General features: G+C 38.4%; 1 protein-coding gene across 4 annotated transcripts; it reads left to right on the top strand.

The window, feature by feature from the left end:
• The first annotated feature begins 246 nt into the window (after positions 1-246).
• SLC16A4 (solute carrier family 16 member 4) lies at positions 247-22,616 on the top strand. Of its 4 annotated transcripts, XM_010948276.3 has the most exons (10): positions 247-388; positions 957-1,066; positions 1,567-1,682; positions 7,122-7,254; positions 8,001-8,144; positions 8,303-8,464; positions 9,727-10,245; positions 12,213-12,424; positions 13,493-13,586; positions 22,391-22,614. In XM_010948276.3, exons 3-10 carry the CDS (start codon positions 1,599-1,601, stop codon positions 22,549-22,551), a joined length of 1,509 nt encoding a protein of 502 aa, XP_010946578.1. In that variant the 5' UTR covers positions 247-388; positions 957-1,066; positions 1,567-1,598; the 3' UTR covers positions 22,552-22,614. The 4 variants fall into 4 exon arrangements, with proteins under 4 accessions (XP_010946578.1, XP_074226239.1, XP_010946579.1 ...); XM_074370138.1 differs by lacking the exon at positions 7,122-7,254 and having other exon boundaries at positions 22,391-22,616; XM_010948277.3 differs by lacking the exon at positions 957-1,066 and having other exon boundaries at positions 250-388; positions 22,391-22,613.
• The last annotated feature ends 3,264 nt before the right edge of the window (positions 22,617-25,880 follow it).

The following is a 25,880-nucleotide window of genomic DNA, read 5'->3' as shown; positions in this document are numbered from 1 at the left end:
ATTACAGCCACCTCCAGCGTGATGACCTCTTGGTTTAATTACTTTAACAATAGTTACCCAGAGGATTTTCTACTTGGTTTACTTTGACGCTTGCTTTTGAGCCTATGGTGAAAAAAGTCTACCTTCTGGGTCAGGGTGGGTGAAGGGAGGGCCTAGGAGGATGTCAAATCACAGCCTTTTCTCCTCCCCTCAGGAAGTAAAGTCCACCAGCAGGAGAGCCTAAACTGGCTCTAAACCTGGGCTCTTACAATGCTTGCTTGTTTTCACGGTGCAGCACAATGAAATGCCTCAGTAAAAGAGTAACATTCGGGAAAGCTGTATAATTTATTTTTCTTCCCAGATTGCCTCAAGTCTGCGGAGGATTCCCTTGCTGAACGCCACATCGAAGGTAGGATGAAACGGGACTGTGTTGGGGTTGGTCTTCTACAGTGTTTAGAACGACCACCATCTCTCCCAGACAGGCAGCCTTTCCACACACCCTGCTGGCAGATTCTCCCTTCCAGGAAGAAACAGCCTGCCTGCCAGCCTCCCGGTGGCAAATAAAGAATGTTGCCCCGCTCCGTCAGAACACTTACATTTTCTTTGTGGTACTTCTCTGTATACACATATCTTACTAAACCACTTGTGAGAGGGTAGCAGACATTCTGTGACACTTCACTCCTAAATATTTGTTGGCACACATCTCCTAAGAACGAGCGCATTCCCCTGCAGAACCACACACAACCACAATCATACCCAAGAGATTCAACCTGGTCTACGAGTCAGCCTTTATTCGAATTTCCCCAACTCCCAAAGTCCTTTCCCATTTTTTTCTGGTCTGGGACTCACTTGAGGAACAGTTGTGGCATTCTGTTGTCATGTCTATTTAGTCCCTTAGAATATTTTCATTTTAGCAAAAGCTGTGAAAGGAAATCTCTAAACCTGAGGCTCCCTAACCCCTTTTTATTTCTCTGAAGTCAAGAGCTTACCCGGAGGACCAGAGGGTGGTGCACAGCTTCTCCTAGGATTTGGCTTCCAGACCTGGGGGAAGGACCGTGGGAGCAGCGCCCACCCCACAATCAATGAGGTCAGGCTTTGCAGCTAATTCCTGCCTGAAATGAACTGAGTGGTCACCTTTCAGTGGCCGTTCAAAGTGGTGGAAGAGAGATTGCTGCTATGGCTTTGATGTCCCTCAAATCACAGCCTTTCATTATCTTTGACTCACTTCTCCCATGGCTCTGCCTGAATCATGATTATGGAGTAAACAGGGATAAGTTACATTTATATGTAACTAAGGACATACTCCAAGAGAACTGTCAGAGCCATGCTGACTCGCCAGGGGAAGCCAGGCAGCAGACCTCCACAAAAATCCCCCAAATGGTATAAAGCCCTGCTTGTATATTTGAGGTTGAGATCAAGAGCCTATAAACAACTTTAGAAATGAGAAGAAATCGTCTATTTTTAAAGAGGTGGGCTGAAAAAAAACAAAAGTACAGTACAAGTGGTTTTATACCACAGAGAAAAAGAAAATTTAAACGTTCAGATCAGTTTGTCAACTGAATCAACTCTCTCTTGGATTTGTCACAGGGATCTTCTGCATTATAAACAAACGAAGCATCATGAAGAGGGAGGGGAAGGCCCAATCTTACACGAAAACTCTGGATGGAGGTTGGGGATGGATGGTTGTGTTTCATTTCTTCCTGGTAAGAATTTACCTTCCTCTTTCCTACTCCCTGAAAGAAGGCTCTCTAGAGAAAATCTCAGAGCAGCCTAACAAGATCACTTACAAAATCTTTGACATTTAAACAAAAAGGGGGTCAGAGCAAGGCCAGAAACTGCCAATGACCCCAAGAGAAAGCTGAAAATGTCCTCCCTGAATGAACGCAGAAGCCTCTCCATCCAGGCTCCTACCCCTCCTCCCTACCATCTTACACCTTACACCTACAGAGTGCTCCAGCCACCATCAGCAGCTCTGCCCTGGCTGCATGGTAATTAGGATTTGAGACAATCATACATTTAACCACCCCAGAAGTAGCACTGGAAAGTGCTAAAAGGTGGGGGTTTGGAGGAGGGCAGCTCCCCACAACACTGCTGCAAGCAACTGCCTTCTCTCCTAGGGGCTTTTCTCTGTTCTGCCTGCTGTCTACTTCCCAGCCCATCTCCGCCAACCATAACTTATGCTAGAGTTAGGCCCAGTGTATATTTCTGTTATGCCTGAAAAGGGAGAGGATGTGGATTCTGAAACTGGAGCCTGATTTTTCTCCCTTATCCATAAGCAACTGGACTCGGCACTCTGTTTTTTAATTAACTTCTTCCCTTCATCCTCCCAGAAGCTCCTGGGGTTGTTACATGAGACGGTGGTGAACTGAATCACCAGCATGGTCATTCTGATGGGACGGGTGAATCCCATCACAGCTGTACCCCAGACAACCCTGCAGAATGGCACCAGCTCCACAGTTCCTCTTAAGTGTTCCCAAGTTGTGTGAACTTCCAGATGTACTCACAAAGATACCCTTTCCCTTCTGACTCTCCTCCCAACCCTACAGTAAAGAAGCTCCCAGGGAGGCGAGTGCAGGTCCTGGTGACTAACAATCCTGCAACCCACAATGCGGGTAACAGCGCAAGATAAACAGGACCTTAACGGGAAACACACCTCCTCTCCCTTGATAGAGAAGGGGAGGGGAGGGGCAGAGATCCTCGGCCAGGATTTATGTAATATGAAACTCCTAACCAGAGGACTATTGGTTAAACATTAGTTTCATTACCAAAGAATGTGGAATCTATTTTTTCCTCCCAGAAATGTTACTAAAAAGGAAACTGAGGATGCCCTAAGTCTGGGAGCATTCCTGCGGCTGGGCCAGCCACCCCCCAACCCATCACAGGCTTTGCAGAACTGGCATTGCTGGTGAGGACCTCTAAATCTCCTACACTTTCCCCCAGTAACCACCATTCCTTTTCCTGCATTGTTCTCTGAGGATAGGAAGTTAATTGACCAATTTGCTGCTGGTAAGGAAAGTTGCCTAATAACCAGATTAATAAACAATGTCCCACTTTTTTGGGTGGGATGCTGCCCCTCATAAAAGCACAAAAAATAACATTTTTGGGTCCTCAAAATGTTAACAATTAACACAGACTAATCACCCACAGTGGTAACATGGACACTTAGATGCTTTTTTGTCTGCATGAGTTACAAGTCTACTTTCCTACAATAGCTGAGCTCCTGAAAAGGTGGGTGAAAAAACCAATAATGACGTGTTCTTCGGGAACTCCCTACTTATATATATATATTTAAAAAAAAAAAGGACCCATTCTAACCACACTTTAACCTTACTTTATAACTTATTTGCATGATTGTTTTCTGTATTCGGCCTACCTCACTGGACCAAATGTTTTATAAGGATAGAGGCCGTGTCTGTTTGCTCATCACTGTAAGCCCAGCCCTTAGTAAACAGCCTGGAACACAACAGACACTCAATAAATACCTGTTGATAGATGGGAGGATGGATGGATGGATGAACTGATTGATGGACACATTTATGAATAAACAAGGTGATAAATATGGAATTGGAGAGATGGGCAGGGACTTTGTAGGACATGGTAAGAATACTGGCTTTTCTCTTGAGGCTATGAGGAGCTTAATGAAAAATATTAAGCAGGGGAGTAATGGGGTCAGATCTGCATTTCAGGACCATAGCTCTGGCTGCAGGGTAAACAGATAATGGATTGGTGAAGGATAGGCCTATAAGCAGGGAGGTCCTCTAAAGAGATGCAATAATCCAGCTGAGAAAAAGAGTAAGACTAGCAACGGGGATGGAGAGAAAATACAGATGGGAGCAATACTGAGGAAGCAGACTTGTTAGACTGGAGATAAGTGAATAGCAGGGAGAGAGGGAGTCATGGAGTCCTGGGATGTTGGCTTGGGCACTAGGAGGATGATGTATGCCCTTCACTAAGTTGGGCAACATGAGGAGAGAAAACCTGAAGATGGCTTGGATGGTTTAACTTTGGACACTGAAGTCTGAGGGGCTTGTGACATAACCAGTAATGTGTTCAGCATAGCCTGTGTGCATGTGGAGCACAGATCTGCATACTGAAATTTGTGTCATCAGCATACACAGCAATTTGAACTATGTGCCAGTGTAGTAAAGTCACCAGGGAGAGAGAGATGGGAGGCTGGGACAGACTCTGGGGAAACCTGATGTCTAGGGGACAGGTAGAGAGTGGCTCACAAGGGAAACTGAGCAGCAGAGAGGTTAGACAATTCAGAAATGTACGTAGCATGTAGTGTCACAGAAGCTAAGGTAGAAATATACAGAAGCAGCAGCAGATGCTACAGAGAGGCCAGATTTGATAGAAATGAAAACGAGGTGACAAGGAAGTTTCTGATAACCTTGATAAGAACTGGTACAGTGGAGCGGTGGGACGAGAGGAAGTAGAGATAACCTACTCTTTAATTAAAGAAGTTTGTGAAAGTCATGAAGAGCTAGGGGGATACTAGAAGAGGGACCTAAAGTAGAACGAAGTTGTTTGAGATTAAACAACAATTTTTGACAAAGCCTGATGCCCTGTATTTAATAGGGGCCACCGTGGCCAATCCTGCCCCCTTTCCCAAAACAATATTCTAATTTGAATGATCTGGTGAGGGAGCTCCTACTATGGGAGTCGGGGTGGGAGGAAGGTTTATGAAGGGGCTGGAGAATTTCTAGGGGCTTTTAGTTTGGGGTGAGTCCATTTACAACGTCTGATGTGGGCTCTGGAACAGGACTGCAACCCACCAACCTTGGTCCAAAGAATGGGTTAACAGTATAATTTGGACTTATCTAGTCTGCTTAGTTAACTAAGGGAAAATCTAGACCTTAGGAAAAAAAGTTTTAATTATCTGAGTCAAAATAGAAACAAAATTAGAAGATTACAAGTTAAGAGAGGGAGGCAGGGTAGATACAAAGGCTGTGTCCTTGGCCTTGATACACACAGTGGAAGGCACAGCCCCAGTTATGAGAGACAAGTCATATCCAGTTACTGCTGCTCTGCCCAGACTTCAAGGAAACACCAGAGAGGAAAGGTTCTGAATCAGGAGAGTACCAGTAGCTAGCCAAATTCCGGTGGCTAAGAATATGAGGCCAGCATCCTGTAGATGCCAGCGCAGAACGCGTGTCCGCAAAAAAAGAGGAATGGTATTTTACAGAATGATGCCTCATTGCAGTATTCCTTGCTCATGAGAGGGCACAACCACCACTCTCTATTTCGAACTGAAAGAAACCAGTCTGGGTCATTTAAGGTTTGTATGTATTTTCTAGCCTTATCTCCTGATAAAGGCATTTTGAGGAACATTATGATGACAAAGTGTCTGATAAAGTGCCTTTTTCATTTTTGAATATATCGCCCTGGTGTCCATAGCATTGTTCACTCTAAGTATGGAGAGTCCTGTAACTTCTATTAAACCAGAATGGGAAAAATGTATTAAGGGACTGCCTCCTCACCACTCCAACCTTTGCAACCTTGGAGTACCACCACTGATTCCTAGTCTCTTACTCCAGACAAAAAATAATACAAGTCTGACATAACAGTCTAGTGATAAGGGTGGAGGGGGAAGGTCTGTTTAGTAGGTAGGGGCTGAGGGAAGGAGGTGCTTAAGTGGAGGCAGGTCTCTGACTTGGGTGAGTGGGTGGACAGTACCAAACAAGAGAAATTAAAAGAGCAGACATGGAATAAGGAAAAGATAAGTTTAGTTCTGGATAAGTTAGCCTGATTTAGAAAGATATGGTAGACAGCAAGTAATATGAGACTGGAGCTCCTGGGAAAGCAGAATGGTTGTTCAAGATAATAAAATCATAGTTAATAATTTGACTATTAAGTGCTAAGTATTACTTTGCCAGAATTTTCTCCATCTTCACAGTCCTATGAGCTAGGTGACATTTACTTTATCTCCACTCTACAAGAGGAAGCTTAACTTCCGCAGTTTGCCCCAGGTCACGCCCCTAGTAGGAAGCAGTCAGGATTCTAGCCAAGGCAGGCTGACTGCAGACAGAACACACTACTCACTACACTATGAGTACAGGGGTGGTAATTAAAACTTGAATTAAAACTGTCTATGGGGCAGGTATAGAGTGAGATGGGTGCAGAACCACAGGGGGAAATATTTATCAAGTGGACAGAGAAAGTGGAATCAGTGAAAAGGAAGCCAGGGTTTGTGGTCCTTTAGCAATGCACGGGCAGCTTGAAAGCAAGAGAAAGTAGCCTTGAAACACCAAGATCACCGAAAAAAGAAAAGGGGCCACTAGGTAGCCCCTGTAGCATCCATCAGGTGGCTCCTGGGCTTTGAGTGACTGCAGAGCCTGGTTAGGTGTCCTCCCTTCCAGTTCCCTTCCTGAACCCTGCTCTTCACTGTCCTCATTCTAATCAGAATTCCAAGAAACAAATGTGAGTACTCCATTGAAAGCCGAACCTCAAAAGGAGCACTCCCCCTAGTGGAGGGAAGGAGGGTGGTGCGGGCAAGAAGGATTAAGTAGGATGAAAAGAAAAGGATGAGGCACATGACCCAACCATAATGTGACTATATATCCTCATTACCTTCGCTGTCTTGGCATAAATTAATAGCGCTACTTTTCACTCTCAAAGAGTTTCAACTGAATGATAAATTATACAGTTGCCCTATTTATATACCAGGTGAAGGAGGGTACTCAGCTCAAAAGCAAAGTTACCACAAAGTTAACCTAAGAATTGACAGGAACAGTTCTTTTGGACCAACACACATCGCTCACAAAGGTAACTGGAATTAGCTGTCTTTAAGAGATACTATTGTAATAGGACAGTGCAGCAGTTGATCTATCTGGGTTCGAATCTCAGCTCTGGCACCCACATCTTGAGCAAATTTTAATGTAAATCTCAATTTACTGAGCTTCTAATACAATATTGACACACCTATTCCGTAGCCTGGTAATGAGGATTAAATGAGATGCTTAAAAAGTGCTTAGACACTAACGGGATGACGGCCTCATAAACATAAATGTTGTAACGAGGAACCAGCAACGACCTGGTAAATACTGATGAGTCAGGGGAATCATAGCCTCCAGCAGCTGTAACCTCCTCTGTAATGGCTTACTCACCACCTGACTTGGAATCTTTGGTCTGCTCTGACTTAGGTAAATGTGTTTGTGATGGGGATGACCAAGACTTTTGCAATTTTCTTTGTGGTTTTTCAAGAAGAGTTTGAAGGCACCTCAGAGCAAACTGGTTGGATTGGATCCATCATGTCATCACTTCGTTTTTGTGCAGGTATAAAGCTGGCAATAAGCTTCTTGTCCAAGGAGAAGGACGACAAAGGGCAATTCCAAGAAGACTCATCTGTCAGTCATTCAAGGCTGAAGCGTAGCTAAAACTCAGGTTTATTTATTAATATAAGTAAATAAATAGTAAGTAAAGCTGAGAAAAGGACTGACTTGCAGTGTTTAGTCTCCACCTGACTTGGTACAACTGGAAAAGTTAGGGTTCAAACAAAGAAAGTTGAAGAATCCAACTATTTAATTCCATGATGCAATCACGCCTTGTTTCTTTCAAAAGTGCCTTAATAGAGGTTCAGTGAGCCAGTCTCTCAACTGGGAAGTCTGACCATGAAATTCTGAACTGATCATCTGAGCATGCTCGTAACAAAATACAAAACCAATTCCTCTTCCTTTAGTTCTAGTTGGAGCTGTAACATGTGAAATAGATTTAATAACTGAACTCTGTTCTAGCCACAGGTCACTAGATGCAACCCTTTTGCAGAGGTTTTATAACGATTTTCAGTAAGCTTCCCTTCCAAACCTGCTTATTTACAATCCTCTTTAAAACAAACAACAACAAAACTCTTCTTCCAGAAAGCAAAACAGTGAGGGACTGGGAATACTAATAAACACAGTACAGACACTTTTTGAAGGATACACAAAAGTAGAGTCCTGTTATTTCCCTAGAGTTGACCATTTAAATTGCACACCATAAGGAATGCCAGAGCACATTTAACTAGTGTTTGTTTCTTTCCCAAGGTCCCCTAGTTGCCATTGTTTGTGACATAACTGGAGAAAAATCTGCGTCCATTCTTGCGGCTTTCCTTGTTACTGGTGGATACCTGATCAGCAGCTGGGCTACGAGCATTCCCTTTCTTTGTGTGACTATGGGATTTTTACCTGGTGAGTCCATGGTAATAGTAAGATTTTAAAAGATGGAACTAGGAACCTTCCCTTTTACTGTCCATGAGTCCAAAAGGCCTACTTATATTATCTCAGGTCCAGGAGTACCAAGCCTCTTGATTTGAAAGTGATTCCAAGCTATTATGTTTGTCTTTTAGGTTTGGGTTCCGCTTTCTTGTACCAAGCAGCTGCTGTGGTAACTACCAAATACTTCAAAAAAAGATTAGCTCTTTCTACCGCTATTGCCCGTTCAGGGATGGGACTGACCTTTCTGTTAGCACCCTTTACAAAAGTGCTGATAGATCTCTATGGCTGGACAGGTGAGTCATTCTAAGTTTCTGAACTACCAATTCTGCAAGATTTAATGTTCAGTTCTCCCTCTGATGATTAGAGAAGTGGGCATGATTTCTAAAGTAAACATGCTCCTCTTCCTTGAAGAATATGTGGCAAAAGAGATCATGAATTACCTGCAGGCTTTGCTAGCCCACACAGGCAACTCAGGGGTTCAGTCTGCGGGGATGGAGGGCAACGTGTGTGGCCGGGGAAACCCCTCACAGGGAAAGCAGGACTTGTGGGGAAACAAGGATCCTCTCCTCAAGGCATTCTTCTCCCTCACCAAAGCATTCTTTTTTTCAAATTTTCCCTTTAAAAAAAAAAATCTCCATTTAAAAAAAGTCTGCCATCAGATTCACTACAATAGATGGGAAAAAATTGTGTAACAAAACAACTGTGTTCCTTAATACTTAATCTTTTATATACTGTCAACTATAAATTTTCACAAATGAATTAAAAAATCATTTACCCTCCAACTTTCTTCATACCTGAGATAAAACATTTGGATTAAAATAATCTCAAATTATTAGAAAAAAATCTATTCATATGTACACAAATATGAACATATATAAGCTACTCCTATCCACAGAGCAGTTTTGTTGAATCTTTCCTTTCCTCATAAAAAACTACCACTTGTCTCATGGTGAACAGGACCAGCTGACAAACCTGTAAGACAGGACAGCAGAACCTACAACCAGTTCTGTCTCTAGAAGCAACACACCCACGTCACAGCTTTGGTCACGACATGCTGAAGTCAAGCAACTACTCAGCTTCAAAGGCACCATGGCATCTGTCTTCTTTCAAGGAAATTTAAAATGTCATGAGATGAAGGCTATCTCCAAAGATTTCCAAATGATTCCCATCACCAGTTCTGTATTTTCTGTACTTCAGGATATTTAAAACACACTGTAATTTTCTAACATTTGAACTATGACTCCCCTCCCCACCCCAAACCCATTTTCCCCCTTTAGCAATAACTCTCCTACCATGCAACCTATTGGCGCAACTTTCCAGTTTCCTATCTCCAAAGGACTCCTTTTTTCACAAGGATACAGAAGCGTGTATGGCTAATAGTTAAGTCAATGGATTTTAAAACTTTCAGCTAATTCAAGGACAAAGGAGTGTTTTCAGGAATTACCGCACTATGACTTAATATTTAGTGGTGGGGCCTCTTCTGACCCTAAGAATACAGAGTATTGTGAAATGAGAGGTAATTTTTAGCTTAACTTCTCAATTTCTCTCTATTTAGGTGCGCTTATATTATTGGGAGCTATCACTTTGCATCTGGTGCCTTCTAGTATGCTCTTAAGACCCATCCACATCAAAAGAGAGAGCAATTCCACTCTTAATGATAAAGGCAGCAGCTTGTCTGCAAGTGGTCCAGAGACAGCATGTGGGACAGAAACATCATGCTGCAATGAGATACAAGAGTCGGCCCTCAGAGACAGTACTAAGCAAAAGGCTGGACGACATGGTATAAGTTTAACAGTCTCACATAATCAAAATGAAGACTTCAACAATGGGCCCAACAGGAACAGGATGTTCCTAAAAACTAATGAAGAAAGTTATGGGAAAAAGGCAATTTCGTGGAGCTGTAAACAAAAACTCTTTGATGTTTCTCTTTTTAAGAATCCTTTCTTCTACATATTCACGTGGTCTTTCCTCCTCAGTCAGTTGGCATATTTCATCCCTACCTTTCACCTGGTAGCCAGAGCCAAAACACTGGGGATTGACATCATGGATGCCTCCTACCTTGTTTCTGTAGCTGGTAAGAAAGTCTTCTTCAACCTCACCCTCAAAAGGAAAAATGAGCTTAATTTTATAAAAACAATACATTTTATTAGAAAGCTGAAGAAAAACAATTTTTTAAAAAAGCAGTTGTGGGAGGGCTGGTGGGAGTAGCAGGCCTTTCCCTCACAGAACTGTCACACATCTTACACACAGGCTCATCCTTAGCAGACACTGGACCCGAAACCAAGTCTTATTAATTTTCCTATGTCAGGGTCTGTCTGACACAGTAGACACTATTTGCTGGATACTGAACTTTGGAAAGCTGGTGCTCAGTGGCAACAGTCATTCTATAAACCAAAGCAAACCAAACCAAACAAAACCCTATGTAGACAGCACGATGCAGTGCTTGAAAAGACTGGCTCTGGAGCTAGACTTTCAAGTTTCTGCTCTGTTATTTCCTCACCTTATGACCTTGGGCAAGTTACTTGCCTTTTGTGTCTCAATTTCCTCATCTGTAACACAGGAATAATAGAAGCTACTCTCATAAGGTTATTAGGGTTAAGCAAGGAATGTATGTAGAGTTTAGAACAGTGCATGGACATCATAAGCATTCAGTAATGTTCTGCTAATATTCATAGCTATGTATTTTTCCCCCGAATTCATAAACAGTAAGACAGATAAATATGCCTACTAAGACTAGTTACTAATGAATTGGCTGAAATTTAAAATAAACTAGAATGAAAAATAAAAATCATCATTTTAATTGAGCACTTATAAAAACATATGGAAACACAGCTTGATCCAGAAGATGTGGATTCTCTGAACTGACAAAACAGGGAGTCTGAAAAATGAAAAAGAATGAAATGGAACTGGTCTGCTCTAACTGGAAGTTTTCAGTAGTTCAACATTAACTCTTCTCTTGCTAATTTCTTGAAAAGACTATTTACCAAGCCCTTGCAAAAGTGACTGCACCCTGTTTCCAACTGCAATGACACTGCTTCAGTCAAATAAAGCCTGTGTACACAAGAAAAAGATACAAAAGATACATAGCTAAACTGATTTTTTTTTTCACTAAAATGTCTGGAGTATGAATTTAGATCAGATTAGAGCTATACAACAGGACCAAAGAATATAACAAAAAGTCTCAATATGTATCCTAGGAAACAACTATACAAACAGATATGGAAATGGTAACATGCATTTTTTTTGTTCCTTTTTATGGAGCAATTTATGTTTGAACCATAGAAAGAATTAGAAATATAAAACAACTGTAGCTCATGATCCTCTTGGTTAAAATCTCTTTCAGTATTTAATTGCTAAATCAACTTACAATAGAATAAAGGATAGGAATGTTCTGTTATCATGAAACTGAGTGAAAAATGTTATTCTTAAATTTTATTCCAGTTACACCATAGCTCCAGTGTTCAAAAGATGATCTCCCATTTCCAGACTTCCTACATATTTTCAAGTTATGCATAACAAACTTCATATGCAATTAATAAGAAAGAGTCTCAACATCTATTTTTTTTTTTCAACATAAGGCTTTATTACTTATACTCTGATCTTCCACCATATGACTTCCCCAGGACACTAACCTGTGGGTCTACTAATCTTTAAGAAATCTCACTTCCTCACCTGCAGGACCTCTTCAAGGGAGGCCTCCTGAGCCCAGGGTCCTTTGTAACCAGGTATTCCCACTTTGGTGGTATGAGCTTTCCAAACACAATCAGGAAAAACAAAAACAAACAAAAAACAAAAACCCTGATGGGTCCTCTACCCAACTCTGAAGAAGCGTTTTTAGTATTTTATTAGATGTGTTTGGAATAGGTCAGGAAATGATAGAATCTATTGATAGACAAATAAAACCATTTTTTTTCCTCATATGTCCTCATCTCAGGATGAAGTCCTAATACTGAGGAAAAGATGCCTTCTGCATTTACATTTTCCAAAGGGGCTAGGAAAATGGAATTTGGAGTTCATAAGGCCTTTTCAATATTGTTCCAGGTATCACTGAGACAGTCAGTCAGATTATCTCTGGATGGGTTGCTGATCAAAACTGGATCAAGAAGTATCACTACCACAAGTCTTACCTCATCCTCTGTGGCATCACTAACCTGCTTGCTCCTTCAGCCACCACATTTCCACTACTTATGACCTATACCATCTTCTTTGCCATCTTCTCTGGAGGTTACCTGGCATTGATACTTCCTGTACTGGTGAGTAGATACATTCATTAATGTTCTAACACCATTTAGTAAAAAATTACTTAGATTAATAATAATCTCCCCAAAAGAGAATACATATTTTGTATTAATTTCATAATTGAAAAAATCAAACCCAAGGGCTCAGAAACCCTGTAGCTCTATCCTATCCAGCTATTCATCTTACCCTGGGGGAAGGGATGACAAGAGGGCCGCCCACATGGGACAGGAAAGAAGTAAAAGCAAAATCGGGATCAGAAGGATTCCATTTTGCTTATCAGTCTCTCCCAGGTTAGGCTTCTGTTCACTTCTTTCCTTCAGAAACTTCTTTGGTTTTTTTCTAAGACATACTCTTAGAAGAGTTCCCCGAGAGAAAAAGGGGCTTCCTGACCTGCACTGGCTTCTCTCTTGTTGAGAGATACTTTAATAGGGACACTGAGCTTTTAACTCCTCTCCATTTTTAGCCCAAAGTGATATAAAGTCCTAGACCCAAATGGAACTAAAATAGTTATACAAATACTTCTGAGTTGTTCTAGGACCAGGGATCCTTAGAACTAGGTCCCCAGTGCACTAGAACTGAATCCCGGGGAAACTTCTGGCCTGATATCAATATTAGCATAAGTGCCACAGGATATTATATGAGGCTTAAGCAAAAATCAAACTTTCTAAAGCTGAAATCAACTTCTTGAGATATCTGATTTCTTATAAACCAATGGTTGGTACTCAGCCATAGGTGGATTCAGGAATACCACTGTCAGTTCCGACTGTAAATAACATGTCCTACTAGAGAAGAGTAGTGAGGTTCAGAGGAAAAAAGTACCTATGAACCAACTGAAAGATTTAAAAAAGGAAACAAAAACCAATGTTCTTTATTAATAAAATAAAAACACTGCTTAGTGAAACTACTGTTCCCTATTTGCCTCAGCTTTTTCATAAGATCAGCATAAAAGGCCATCCAGGCCACCTTAGAAGTCAACTGTTCACATTTTAAGATGACAGACACAGTATTTGCCCCTTTGTAGGAACGGATCTCTACAGAATTGCACCCTGCATACGGCTAACACTGGATTCTAATCCCTACAGGTTGATCTGTCTGGGAATTCTACAGTACACAGGTTTTTGGGGCTTGCCAGTTTCTTTGCTGGGATGGCTGTCCTTTCTGGACCACCTTTAGCAGGTAACACCTTAGCCATATTCTGAGCAAACTTCAATAGCAATGAAAGAAAACGCTGACCCAAGACTTATGGTAACATGTAATGACAATATCAGGTTTAAAAAAACTGATGATTTTCTCTGCTGTTTCTATACCAACTCTCACACTCCATCACTAATCCAGGAGACCCTGAGGGTTAATTCAACAGATGTGCACTGAACAGATTCTTATATTCTATTGGGAATCTTAGAGGAGGGAGTGTATGTCTATGTATTTGTCTGGGAGACAATCCAGAGTTTTACGAGATTCCCAAAGACCTATGATGCTAAAAAATAAAAACAAAAACCCACTAGCATCTTTTATCTAAACAGGAGTCTTATAAGCTTAAAAGCTGCAGGCCTGACCTCTTTGCTCTTCAGATGTGCCATACAGCTGTCTTGGGCTAAAGGCCAATCTCTGTGGAGAGGATATGTGGTGCTGTTGGTGAACACTAAATACAAGAAGAGTAAAACTTCGGGGAGTTTTAATTTTTAAGTTAACTTTTAAGACTGAAGCATTATTTTATTCACCTAATTATTTTACCTAATGGGACATTTTGTGCTTGAACATTCAAAGACTATTAAAAGACTGACTGCTCACACAAATATTTTTAGAAAACAAGACTTAAGCTTTAAGTATCTTACACTAAAAGTTCTCAATATATTTGAATTACAAATTACTACAGCATTTCCAATCATCCACAAAAAGGAATTCAACTTAAAACTTACTTTTGCTTCCCTCAATCCTGAAGCAAGACAGAAAAAGGGTCTGATCTTGCCCCACTATCATTTTTCTAAACTAAGTTTTATAATGATGTTAGATAAAGAGGTACATCTCTATAAACTTAAGACTTGGAAAAGCAAATATCAAAAGAAAAAGTATAAAAACTTAATAAAAGAAATTATTATTGAAGGGAAAAAATGCACTCACTATCTGAGGTTCAATTTAGGTGGATCTAAAGGAAAAATGTATACAAATATACAACTAATTCCTTATTTGCATTTACAAACACACCTCTTCCCATGAGGTCTAACTCAGCCAATACTCCATAACTGGAAAGCGGGCTAGAATTTTAAAGTCAAGCCCAAAATTGTTATATAGAGATTGGTAAAAGAGGACCAAACACCAGAGATGCCTGGCACAGCTACTCTATGGCTAGTGCCCAGGTCAGTGAAATATAGGAAACAGAGTTTAAATACAGTTTGCTGATACATTTTTTTCAATCTTGATCCTTCTTCACTGGCTGTCCCAATGACACCTTGGAACTTTTCAAGCCTATTAGGCGAAAAGTGTAGGGAAGTAACAAATACCAGGGCACAGAGTATCTTATTCAAATGATAAAGGCAAGTAACAAAACTATAACATGTTTAGAGATAGATGTTTTTTCATATATCTTAAAATGTGTAAATAGTTCAATGCATGAGAAGACAAGGCAAGTTTTTTGAGAAGTATACTTAAAAGGAAAAAGCTACAGATGTGTGTGTGGGTCTTGATATCAACTTGCTGGGTCCTGATCTTTAAAAAATGTTTAATGAAAAAAGGACCACACAGCAGATTAGAAATCAGAGTGCATCACTTTATTGTGAAACTTTTATTTCACATGCACACACACCTATATAATATAAAATATGTGATGTAAAAATACATTCCTTACTGTCAGTGAGTCAAAAAAAAAAAGCTACAAGCCTTTTACTACCCATGTCCGTAATACCCTACCACCCTGTGTGAGGATAAAGAGAGAGCTCATGGTAGAATTTTAACCTGCTAACTCTGAGAATATCATTTAGACAATCATAAATTTTATAAGTTGTACAAAAAAGTCAAAGAAAGTGATAAGGCTGTTGCTGAAAGCTTAAGTAAAGAGTTTTAGTCTGGGGTTGCTCACAATATCTTAAATAAGATTATGATAATTAAAATATAATTCAGCTAAATTTCCTCCTCTATACCATGATCTCTCATTGACTAAATGTTGTGCTAGGCATCTTGTTGAAGGGAGACTTCAGGAAAGCCCTTGCTCCTTTAAGTCACTGCTCTGTGAAATGACAAAGAGGATTTTACAAAGGCCATTAGATTTGTTCCCAACTTCTGACTCCAGCACCAACTGCCAAGAAACATCAGAAATACTGATTTACAGATCCACTCGTCTCTTAACAGGTATGGACAGTTACATTACTGTCTTTAGCTTTAAGTAAATCGAAAGGCTTACTGGTTATACAGTATTAAATTCCAAATCAAATTTAGACCTTCAGAACTGTGTGAGATCCTCATTTTTTACTTACCTAAGTTTGTTATTACCAAATTGCAAAAGTTGAAACTCTTATAAAAGACTACAGGCATTTTAAATTAGGAATCTAGCAAACAGTAAAACATTTCACAGTAATCCTCAAAAGACTAGTTAAAAGAGGTAACATCGATTACATGAACAATAATTTTCTCCTTCCTGTGTGAAAATGAAAAAGAAAAACAAGTTAGTCCTATACAGCATATTTTAATAATTCAAGGAAAGAAAAAAAGCATAAGAAACCGGTAGGAATCATATAACTGAGATTTTTTTTAAGTTACTTTTTTTCTTTAAAAAAAGGTAAATAAAGCATATGGGCAAGAAAAGTATTTATACACCTTAACAGTGATTATGATAAGAAATAAAGTAGCAACAAAATTCTTTATCAGAGCTTGGCTGAAATTGACTTACAGGGATTGAAATAAATAGAAGTTAAACAATGACCCCGCCCCACAAACAAGTGACCACCCCGCCCACTCCACCTACAGCCCTTCCTATTCCTTCCATACTCAGTGACAAACTCAATTTTAGTTAATGCTATGGCTTGCTTCAGACTCGGTCAGTTTCAGGATTGTTCTAGGTTTCCTGACCTAGGGTGGTCAGTAGACCCAAGTGTGGGCCAAATGTCATGGTTCATCAAAACCCAAATGCTGTTTTTTTGCTGCTAGATGGCACCAGAACTATACACTGACACCAAGATGGAAGCTTTGGAAGGTTGTGGAAAAATAAAAAGTATTGATATTTTTAAAACTTAATATATTTATAGTAGACCCGTTAACAAAAGTTCACCTGCAGAAAGCAATATAAATGCAAAAATAGTGCCTTGGGCAAAAAAAGCAAGTATATAATCATATTCTCCAATGTACAAGATAGATATAAGTTACTTATGCAAAATTCCTAATCTTGTAACCAAGGCATTTGACATGTGAGCTCAAAATGCTAAGGGCTCAGTTTCATTTAAAAATAAAACCACCAACTGCCCACATTAGCTGCCCATAAAAGAAAACTGAATACAGTTCCCCTCTCCTCCACATGCCCCCCTATTCCCAACTGATGAATACATATATTATGCCAACATATATTTTAATATAATTTAAATCAATCAATATACCTCTGAACACTTTCTTAAAATGCCATAAATAATTGTTTTGTTTTTGTTCTCACCACCAAAAGTTTATTTTCCATCCATACAGTTGATCTCCCTTACCCATCTGCCCTCCCTCCTGCCCCTTCCCTTCTGCTAACTACTACTCTGTTCTCTGTATCTATATGTTTATTTTTGTTTGGTTTGTTCATTTATTTTGTTTTTGTTTGTTTCATAAATAATTATTTGATTATAACTCAGTATTCATTCACTCATTATCAAGAACTCTGCTAGCTGCTACACCGGACACAGACAAAAGTTATTCTTTCAATGTTCATTCATATTTTATTGGATGATGGCAAAGCACTCACTCTGTCAGCCTCATACACTGCCAGGTCTTAACACTAAGCACAAGAATCTAGAACCTCTAAAACTCAAAAGTGTCAGAATTTGCATTCTTTTTCCATTTCATTAATTGAAAATTTGGTTGAGCCACTATAACCCATGTCTCCATTTTCTTACCTTTAAATGAAGGCATCCTAAGCTTCAGTATAATAAAAATGACCTTAAAATATATTGATGCTTCACACAATCAAGCAAGTACTTCACAGAAGTAATTTTTTTCAATAATTCAAGGAAAGCTATTTCTAATGCCAAATAACTCCAAGTTGATTATACTCCAGAATGAGCTAAAGTTAACTAACTCCTAAAGAAGAAGTACATCTCTCTCTTGCTGTTATTTGTCTGCATCACAATTCATCAGAAACATGATGGAGCAAAGCTGGTAATTTGGCACTAACACTTCATCTGTGTTTTATAAGAAAAGACAACAGCTAAAATAGAAATTCATCCATCTAAGCTTTTCTCTGTCCCATTAACACAGAAAAGTTCATCTCCTCATGAAATGATAGATCATGTCCTATCTATTCCATCCTCATTTCAGATACGGTATTAAATAAATATTCCATCCAATCCTCACTCCACCTTTTATCAGCCATGCCTGCTACAATCTTACCAGTCATCTTGGCCTGTCAGTTGAATTTCTCTATGCCTGAAATTTTATTTGGAAAACAAATACACAAACAAAACAACTCAACCCTTTTGGTCTGCTATGAATCCATTTCAGAGGTTGGGGGCTAGTGGGGGACAAGTGAGAAGGCAGAAGAAAGTTCTCTGACCTTTAAATCCTAAGGAATATATTATACCCTGAAAAGGCAAAAGAAAAGTGTAAATCATTTATTTATCCAGTGATTATTTTCATCATAAACAAGCAGCCCTACAGAATTTTATTTTGAGTATTCCCAGGATTAATGAATCCCCACAAAAACATAAAAAATAAATTCCAAACAGCTCTTTATTGTGGTTTAAAAAAGGAGTTTGGGGTGGGGGGATACGGAGGTGGAAGGTAGTCCTTCCCTTGCAAAGATACTCCTTTACAAGACCAAGGAATCAAGTTTCAAAATTCTAACACAGACCACAATCCTTTTAATAAAACTTACATCACAGAGCCAATACTTAAAGCACTACCAGGAAATCTTACAGCAAATTTCTATCATGGGGCCTTTAAGAGAGTTCTTGTCTTGAAAGGCACTGAAGCTTATATTTACTAAATCATGTTGCCCAAGATTTTTCCCATCATGGCACATATAGAAAGTATTTGTAGGGCACACCCAAAGTAAAATGACAAGGCTGCTAACAGCCAGATGGCAGCTCCAGTGACCCCAGGGATCACTGTCTCTGTATACCCTGGAAGTCTGCCACTAAGCTGCAGCCCAACAGCTGGAAGCTCTGGTTCAACACTGGCTAGTCGCTTACCCAATTCTCAACAACTAATCTGAACTACTATCAAGGAACTTGGAAGTATGGGCCTTCTGGGGGTATTTCAAGTCTTAACAATATGGTAAACTTACAGTTGTAATCCCATTAAAAAGGATTCGTAACTCAGCTAAAATCAACTTCTGAGATATCAGGGATATAAATACTTTTTAGATGGGGTGTTAAACTCATCTTTAAAGGCATATGGCTTAACCCATAACATGATAGAGTAGTTTTAAATGATGATATTAAAGAAAAAATTTAGAATTCTATATTAAACACCAAACTTGAAAGATTATTCGAACCCCTTTTTTGTTTACTATATGAAAACTGGTTTACCAAACTGTTTAAGGCAGCTGAACCTTATCTTCTTGTTGTTCTAAATTATCACAGGAACCATTATTAGACATTCCTGCTCAGAACAAGGGTTACAACCATAGATATAAGGAAATAATTTGGACAATTTTATTGTACATAAGAATTAACTGGGTGCCACCCAGGAGGAAGCATGCTTGAAGGAAGGCAATGAATTTGCACAATTAACATGCATCTCAAGTGAATCTGATACAGGCGATCTGGAGACACTGAGGAAATGTTTAGAGGGGACCTCAGCTTAGGAAGTCCACACCAGTACCCAGTGTACTCCGCAGAGTGTTGGCTACATACAGTAACCCCCAGCGTGGAGTGGAGACTCAGATGCACACACACTTTGCTAAATTGTGGCTGGTATTCTCTGCTATTCACAATGCTTTTGCTATGACCACAAAGGAACCTAGTCTTTTGAATGCCAACTTATGTGCATATTTCCACTTAAAAACAATTAGAATACAGTGGTTTCTGATCTACCAACAATAATTTCTTTTAAAAATATAATTTCCTTCAGAAATATAAGCCCTTAAATTGTTTAGGGTTGAAAGTACATTTGTATACAGCTTTTTCATGCTGTTACCAAAAAAGTACACAAATCTAATAAAATCAGACCAGATATATAGTCTTCTTTCACTTTCAGTGGTGGGAAAGGCTAATTATTCCAACCAAATAGAGATGTTTGGTTAGAGCAATGAAGCTCTGAATTGAACTTAACCTGTTAGCCATTTAAATCTAAGCCTGATTATGAAGCTAATACTTTTTCATAAGACAATTAGTAATAACATATAGTCCTGCATTCTACATTTCACCTCGTTTGCTATTATAAATAGCGTTCTAAAACTAAACACTCAACTGAATATTATTATCCTACTGAATGGCAATTAGATCTTAGAGACAAAATTTTAAAATATACTGATCTCTCAATTATCAAGCATGAATGGGAGAAACAGATTTAAAACAAATTATTTCATTAAACTTTTCAAGGAAATACATGGAAACATACAAGTACGTTAAATAATTCCCTGCCCTGGTAGGAAAATAAACTAAATATATTTTAATCTTTAATGTTTCAGAAATGATGTTCTCACTTTAAATGTGTGTGTGAAATGAAAGGCTTATAAGCAGTTTTCTCTTAAACTGTTTTAGTCCCTCCAGGATTTATAAAACAACGCATTTTCACTATTTTTAGCTTTATCCCCCTGATCTTTCAGCAGCACTATCTACCTCCCTGTCCAAGAATTTCTAGTGTTTTCCCAGAAAATTACTTCTAATACCCTAGTCTTATAATTCACAGTTTATTCACAGTAAATTGCTATACTGGTGGGCCTAAGGCAAGAATGACAAAGGATAAGAAGGGGTGCTGCCACTTTCCACAGTCCCTCCTTTATAGAAATTTCTAGAATTGAGAAATTTGGTCAACTGTTTCTTAGATATCTATAGGTCAACCACAATCAACATAACGCAAAGACTTGTCCCAGTTGGTTTCACTCCTTTGCTTAATTCCAAGAAATATTTGAGGTCACTGATCAAACAAGCAGTCAATAAGTAAAAGCAACTTAAAAGTTAGCCGAATTTAAATAAAACATTTCACCCATTCATTACGTTAAGAAAAGGAAACATTGAGCTAATAAAACAAAGAAACAAAAAAATTAAGTCTCTATCAGCACCAAATAAGAGAATAAAGAGGACAGGAGACAAAGACATACACAAGCAGACAGGGGAAAAAATCCACTGAGAAATCATGTTCCAAGATATAAATGAGAATCAAAAGACATAATGGAAGCTCCATGCAGGCAGGTATTTTCATGTATTTTTGTCCATGGATTTATTCCTAGTACCCAGAACTGTGCTGGAATACAGCACCAAAATTTTTTGAATAAATAATCAGAATAACAGCCTTGACTTAAGGGTTTTTTTTTTTGAATTTTAAATATAAAAACTTATAAAAGCCATATTGTTAAGTTTGCATCTATAAACATAATATGCATACAATAATCTAGGAAAGACTGTGGACCCCTAGAGGCCCTAAGCCCTTTTTTGGGTGTCTGAAGTCAAAACTATTTTCATAAAAATACTGAGACATTGCCTTTTTCAAAGGGTTGACTTTTGCAAGTGTTTAAGTGCTCCTGCCTTGCACAAATACTCTTTACCACCACAAAACTTTTTTTTTAAGCCAGCCCTCACTCCTAAACTTCCAGACCTATACATGCAACCAATTATTAGGTATCATTGCTCAGTCTCAAACTCATCACAAACATGCCCAAGGCTGAATTGATGATCCTTTCCCTCAAACAGGGTTCTGTGCTAATGTTTCGTGGTTCAGTGAATGGTATCATCATCCATCCAGGAAGATGAACCTGAAACCAGAAGTCATCCTTAAGATTCTCTCACTTATATCCTTAAACCCAAACACTCATCAAGTCCCTGCTGATTTTACTTCCCAAATCACTCTCCAATTCGCACTGCCTCCCATTGTAAATGCCTTCAGTGGCTTCCCATTCAAACTCACATTTTTTTTAAAAAAAGTGTTTCACTTAAGAAGTTCTAGTATGTGCCACTAGCCAAATGATTTTGAGGACCCTCCCAATTCTTTCTTTTAAAAGAGCATTTTGATTTTGGGGGAAATTATACAGTCATTGTTTAATCCACTTGGTCAGGTAAGTCAGTTCCTTTTCCTTTGCTCTCATAGCCTCCTGAACATCCCTTATCACAGATGTAATTTATGTGATCCCTCACTAAACTATATGGTCTATGAGGGCAGGGATGTCTGTTTTGGCTCATTATTGTATCCTCAACACTTAGCATACTGCTGGGAATATAGTAAGTACTCAAATGTTTGTTCAGTGAAGGAAAAAAGATAATTAGTTCTCACTTTTTTCTTTGGAAAGTAGTAGAAAACTTGTAATTTTTTTCTTTGTAAGAATAGTGGCCTCTAATAAGATTCATGGTAAAATGAAATGGTATGTGTCCCTAATTTTCTCCAACTTCCATTACAAGACTGGAGATGGGCTCTGGGTCCACAATTATTTTTTTCCCACAAGCTTAAACCCCTAACTCAGATGGACTGATTTAACTTCATCAATAGAAAACAAGACAGTTAGGTGGCTTAACTTTCTAATGGGTCACAACACAGACTGCTGAGTACAAGAGGGAGGCTGCTTCCTTCAAGTAATGGTTCATGGCTGAGAATTACTAACAGAAAGGTTTGCATCTCTAACAGGAATCCTTCCTTCCTTACAGGTTGGTTATATGATTATACCCAGACATACACCGGCTCCTTCTATTTCTCGGGCACGTGTTATCTCCTCTCTTCAGTTTCCTTTTTCTTTGTACCACTGGCTGAGAGATGGAAAAAAAGTCTGACCAGAAAAAGAGAGGACTGCAATCAAGTGAGAGCTTAACAAAAGAAAATCTAAACCAATGTCACTGGAAACAAAAGCATGGAAGAAAAGTTCCCTCATTTGTAAAATGAGGTGAACCACATAGTTTTTAAGGTTCTTTTTTGCTTTAGCATTCTAAGGAATGTCTGATTGCTGGTAAAACAAGTGTAACAGCAACTTAAATTAAGCCCTTTGTTAGTATTTAATCAAATAGGCTGAAATTTTAATCATCTGAAGCAGTTACTTTAGGTATTAAATGAAAATCAGAATGTACTGTAATAATAAATTAACCAAACTCTCGATTGTGCCATGGTAATTCAGTCACTAAAATATGTGAAAATGGAAACCCATTGTGCTTAATTTAAAGCAGTATTAAACAGAGCCATTGGTTGAATAGAACTCTGGAATTTGAATGAATATTAAAAAATTGTTTAGTGACTGGAAAAGTATACACCCCCCAAATAGTTTATCTTTGCTTTTTAATTAGAGGTAATCTTCGTTTTCATTATTTTGTTTCTTAAATTTTCTATCATAAATGTATTGCTATGTAAAAAAATAAAAACTACTAAAAAACTCAACAAACCTTTATTTCAAGATCATTTGTATAACTATTCCTACCCATCCAATGTTACTTTTTTACTATATCTAATTAACTGAAGTGTCCAAGCTAAATAGCTAGACATCTCTTTAGAAATACAAGTTTTATATGAAAGTTGAATAAGTGGCTCTTAATGGGAGACAAACTAAAAGATGTTTCTTAAATATGGAATAATTATGTTAACTAACTAATAACGTCTCTTACACTAAGCAACTACATGTGGATAGAGAGCCCTTCATTATCTGGGTGATTTTAAGGGGAAAAAAAGCTATCTACAGTTCTCTGCAATAAAACCCTCCTCTAGAAACTCCTTCAGAATAGTCCTTAAAACTATTATTACTATTATGATTCCATTCTTCCATTCCTCTCTGCTTTAAAATGTCTACTGATTCCCTATAGAGAAAAATCCTAACCTGAAAGCCTGGTTTTAGCTCCAAAATGACATATCCACTCACTCCCTATGCATATGCCTTTGTGCAAGCTTTGCCACCAGCTACAATCCCAATGGCTTGCCTTTCTCCACCAGGCACAGTCTCATTTATCCTTCAAAATCTGATTCACTAAAGGCCTCTGGAAAACTTCCCCCAGCATTGTCATCCTCTCATCTGGAATCTCATCTAACTTTTAACAGAGCACTATATGAGCTGACATGTCAATCTTTTCCATCAGTCTCAATCAAGATCAACAAGATGGATGATGTTTTTTATTCATCTTTCTATTCCCCAAGGCCCAGCATAAATTTTGGAACCAAATTAATCTGGGCTCAAATCTCAGTTATCTGAAAAACAGTAGTTGATCCTATTTAAATTGTATAGGTATTACACTTAGATGTAAACGTATAACATTCTTTTTACATTTTAGATTTAAGACAATATGAATAAAACAGAAACACTATCCCTCACACATACAAACAGCAAAAATAATTAATAATAAAAGTAGCTCTGCCACTTCTTACTATGTGACCTCATCAAAGGTATTCAACCTCTAAATCCCAATTTACTCCTCTGTAAAATGAGGGCACCAGCAACCTACCTCACAACTATACTGTGAGGAGTAAATGAAAATACACTTGTCCCAAGCAAAGTACCCCTCATACACAGTACTGCTAATTTCCTTTCTTCTTTCTGTATCAAAACACAAGATCTTTAAAAAATTAATGATTTACTAGGAACCACTCTCATCCATACCTCCTTCCCTTCTGAGCAGGTATTGTCAAAGACTCTTCTAACTATCTAGGGCAACTAGATTCTTTATTCCTGTGAAAGCAAACTATACATTTTAAGTAGGACCAACTAAAGAACTCCAAGTTCAGTTCTGATTTACACAGGCTTTATGAATTTTACACAACACAGCAGTTCTTAACCCCACTCAATGGTCACAGCTCCACTAAACCTGGGTAGTGTGGATCAAGAGAGTTTGAATCTAGACTGCAGGAACATAACTAATGTATTCATTGTATTAACAATTAACTTATGATGTTCCTATTCATTTACTACTTCCCTTGAACAATATTATGTCAACACATTTCTAAGTAACCATAATTTAGACATACTATCTCAGACATATACAGGATTTCAAGAAAAGCAAATAAGTACACTGATTTTCTATGTCCTACCCCTTCAAGATATTCCATGGGACAAAGAGGAAACACAAAGTAGACTTGGGATATTATACAAGTATGTGTTTGGAGAAATAGGGTGGTGAATAATTTTATTTCAACATCCAATATATACTAGTCACTGAGGTAGGCACATTTTATATTCAATTTCATTTCATCTTCATAACCTTTAGAAGCAAAAACTATGATGCCTATTTTACAAATTAATAACTTACGGTCAAAGAAATTAAACACCTAGTAAGTAGCAGAGTTACCATTCAAACACAACCTTACACAAAACCCTATGCTTTCCCCTTTAGATAACCCTGGCTTCTTGGCAGTACCATAAGATTATGAAGCTAATTTAACCGAAAGCAGTTATCTTGTAATAAATTTGTTCTAACTCAAATTGGCATCAAATTTTAATATCTAGATTAAAATTAAAAGATGCAAATTACCTAAGAACCAAAACAAACAAACAAACAAATTAAAGCCACAAAACACATCTGCTACAACACATTAACAATGTGGTTGTTAAAGATAATGAACTTTTTTAGGTCTTCCAATAGTCACCAACCCCAACCAAAGAAGGTAATAATGCCTAAATATGGGCCACTTATAATTCCTCAATACTAAAATATTAGTTGAAATGCTTATAAACTGTTGATAATATGAACCTTGATAATATGAACATAAAAGCTCAGTGTATATTTTCTTCTCAGCTACTTATGGAGTTACTTAAAACTATTAAGACACCATTTCTTGCTGCTCTTACTTTATGAAAATTCCACATGTAAAAGAGGGGTTCATGAAATACTAAAACTCTACCTTATAATACTTTTATGTTTTTAAAGTTCTTTCCCACCTATTATCTCATTAGCATCAAGTCAATACCGTGAGGAAGGTGGACAGGTATTATTATTCCTATTTTATACCTAAGGAACAAAAGAATGAACATCAAGTTATTTGCCTAAAGTCACAAAGCTAGTCCTCAACAGAGCCAATTCTGAAAACTAAGTAACAATACTGATTAGATCATGGCCTCTGGCTTTTCTTTTTTAATGATTCTCTAAGAGTTTAAAATTTAACAAAAGCAACAATTATACTTAAACAGACAAATAACCTGTGATATTTTTCAAATAATCCAGGCATATT

The sequence above is a fragment of the Camelus bactrianus genome, chromosome 9 (assembly GCF_048773025.1).
Source record: "Camelus bactrianus isolate YW-2024 breed Bactrian camel chromosome 9, ASM4877302v1, whole genome shotgun sequence".
NCBI classification, from domain to species: Eukaryota; Metazoa; Chordata; class Mammalia; order Artiodactyla; family Camelidae; genus Camelus; species Camelus bactrianus.
Note: the sequence above shows the minus strand (reverse complement) of the source record. Positions and strands in the feature narration are given on the sequence as shown.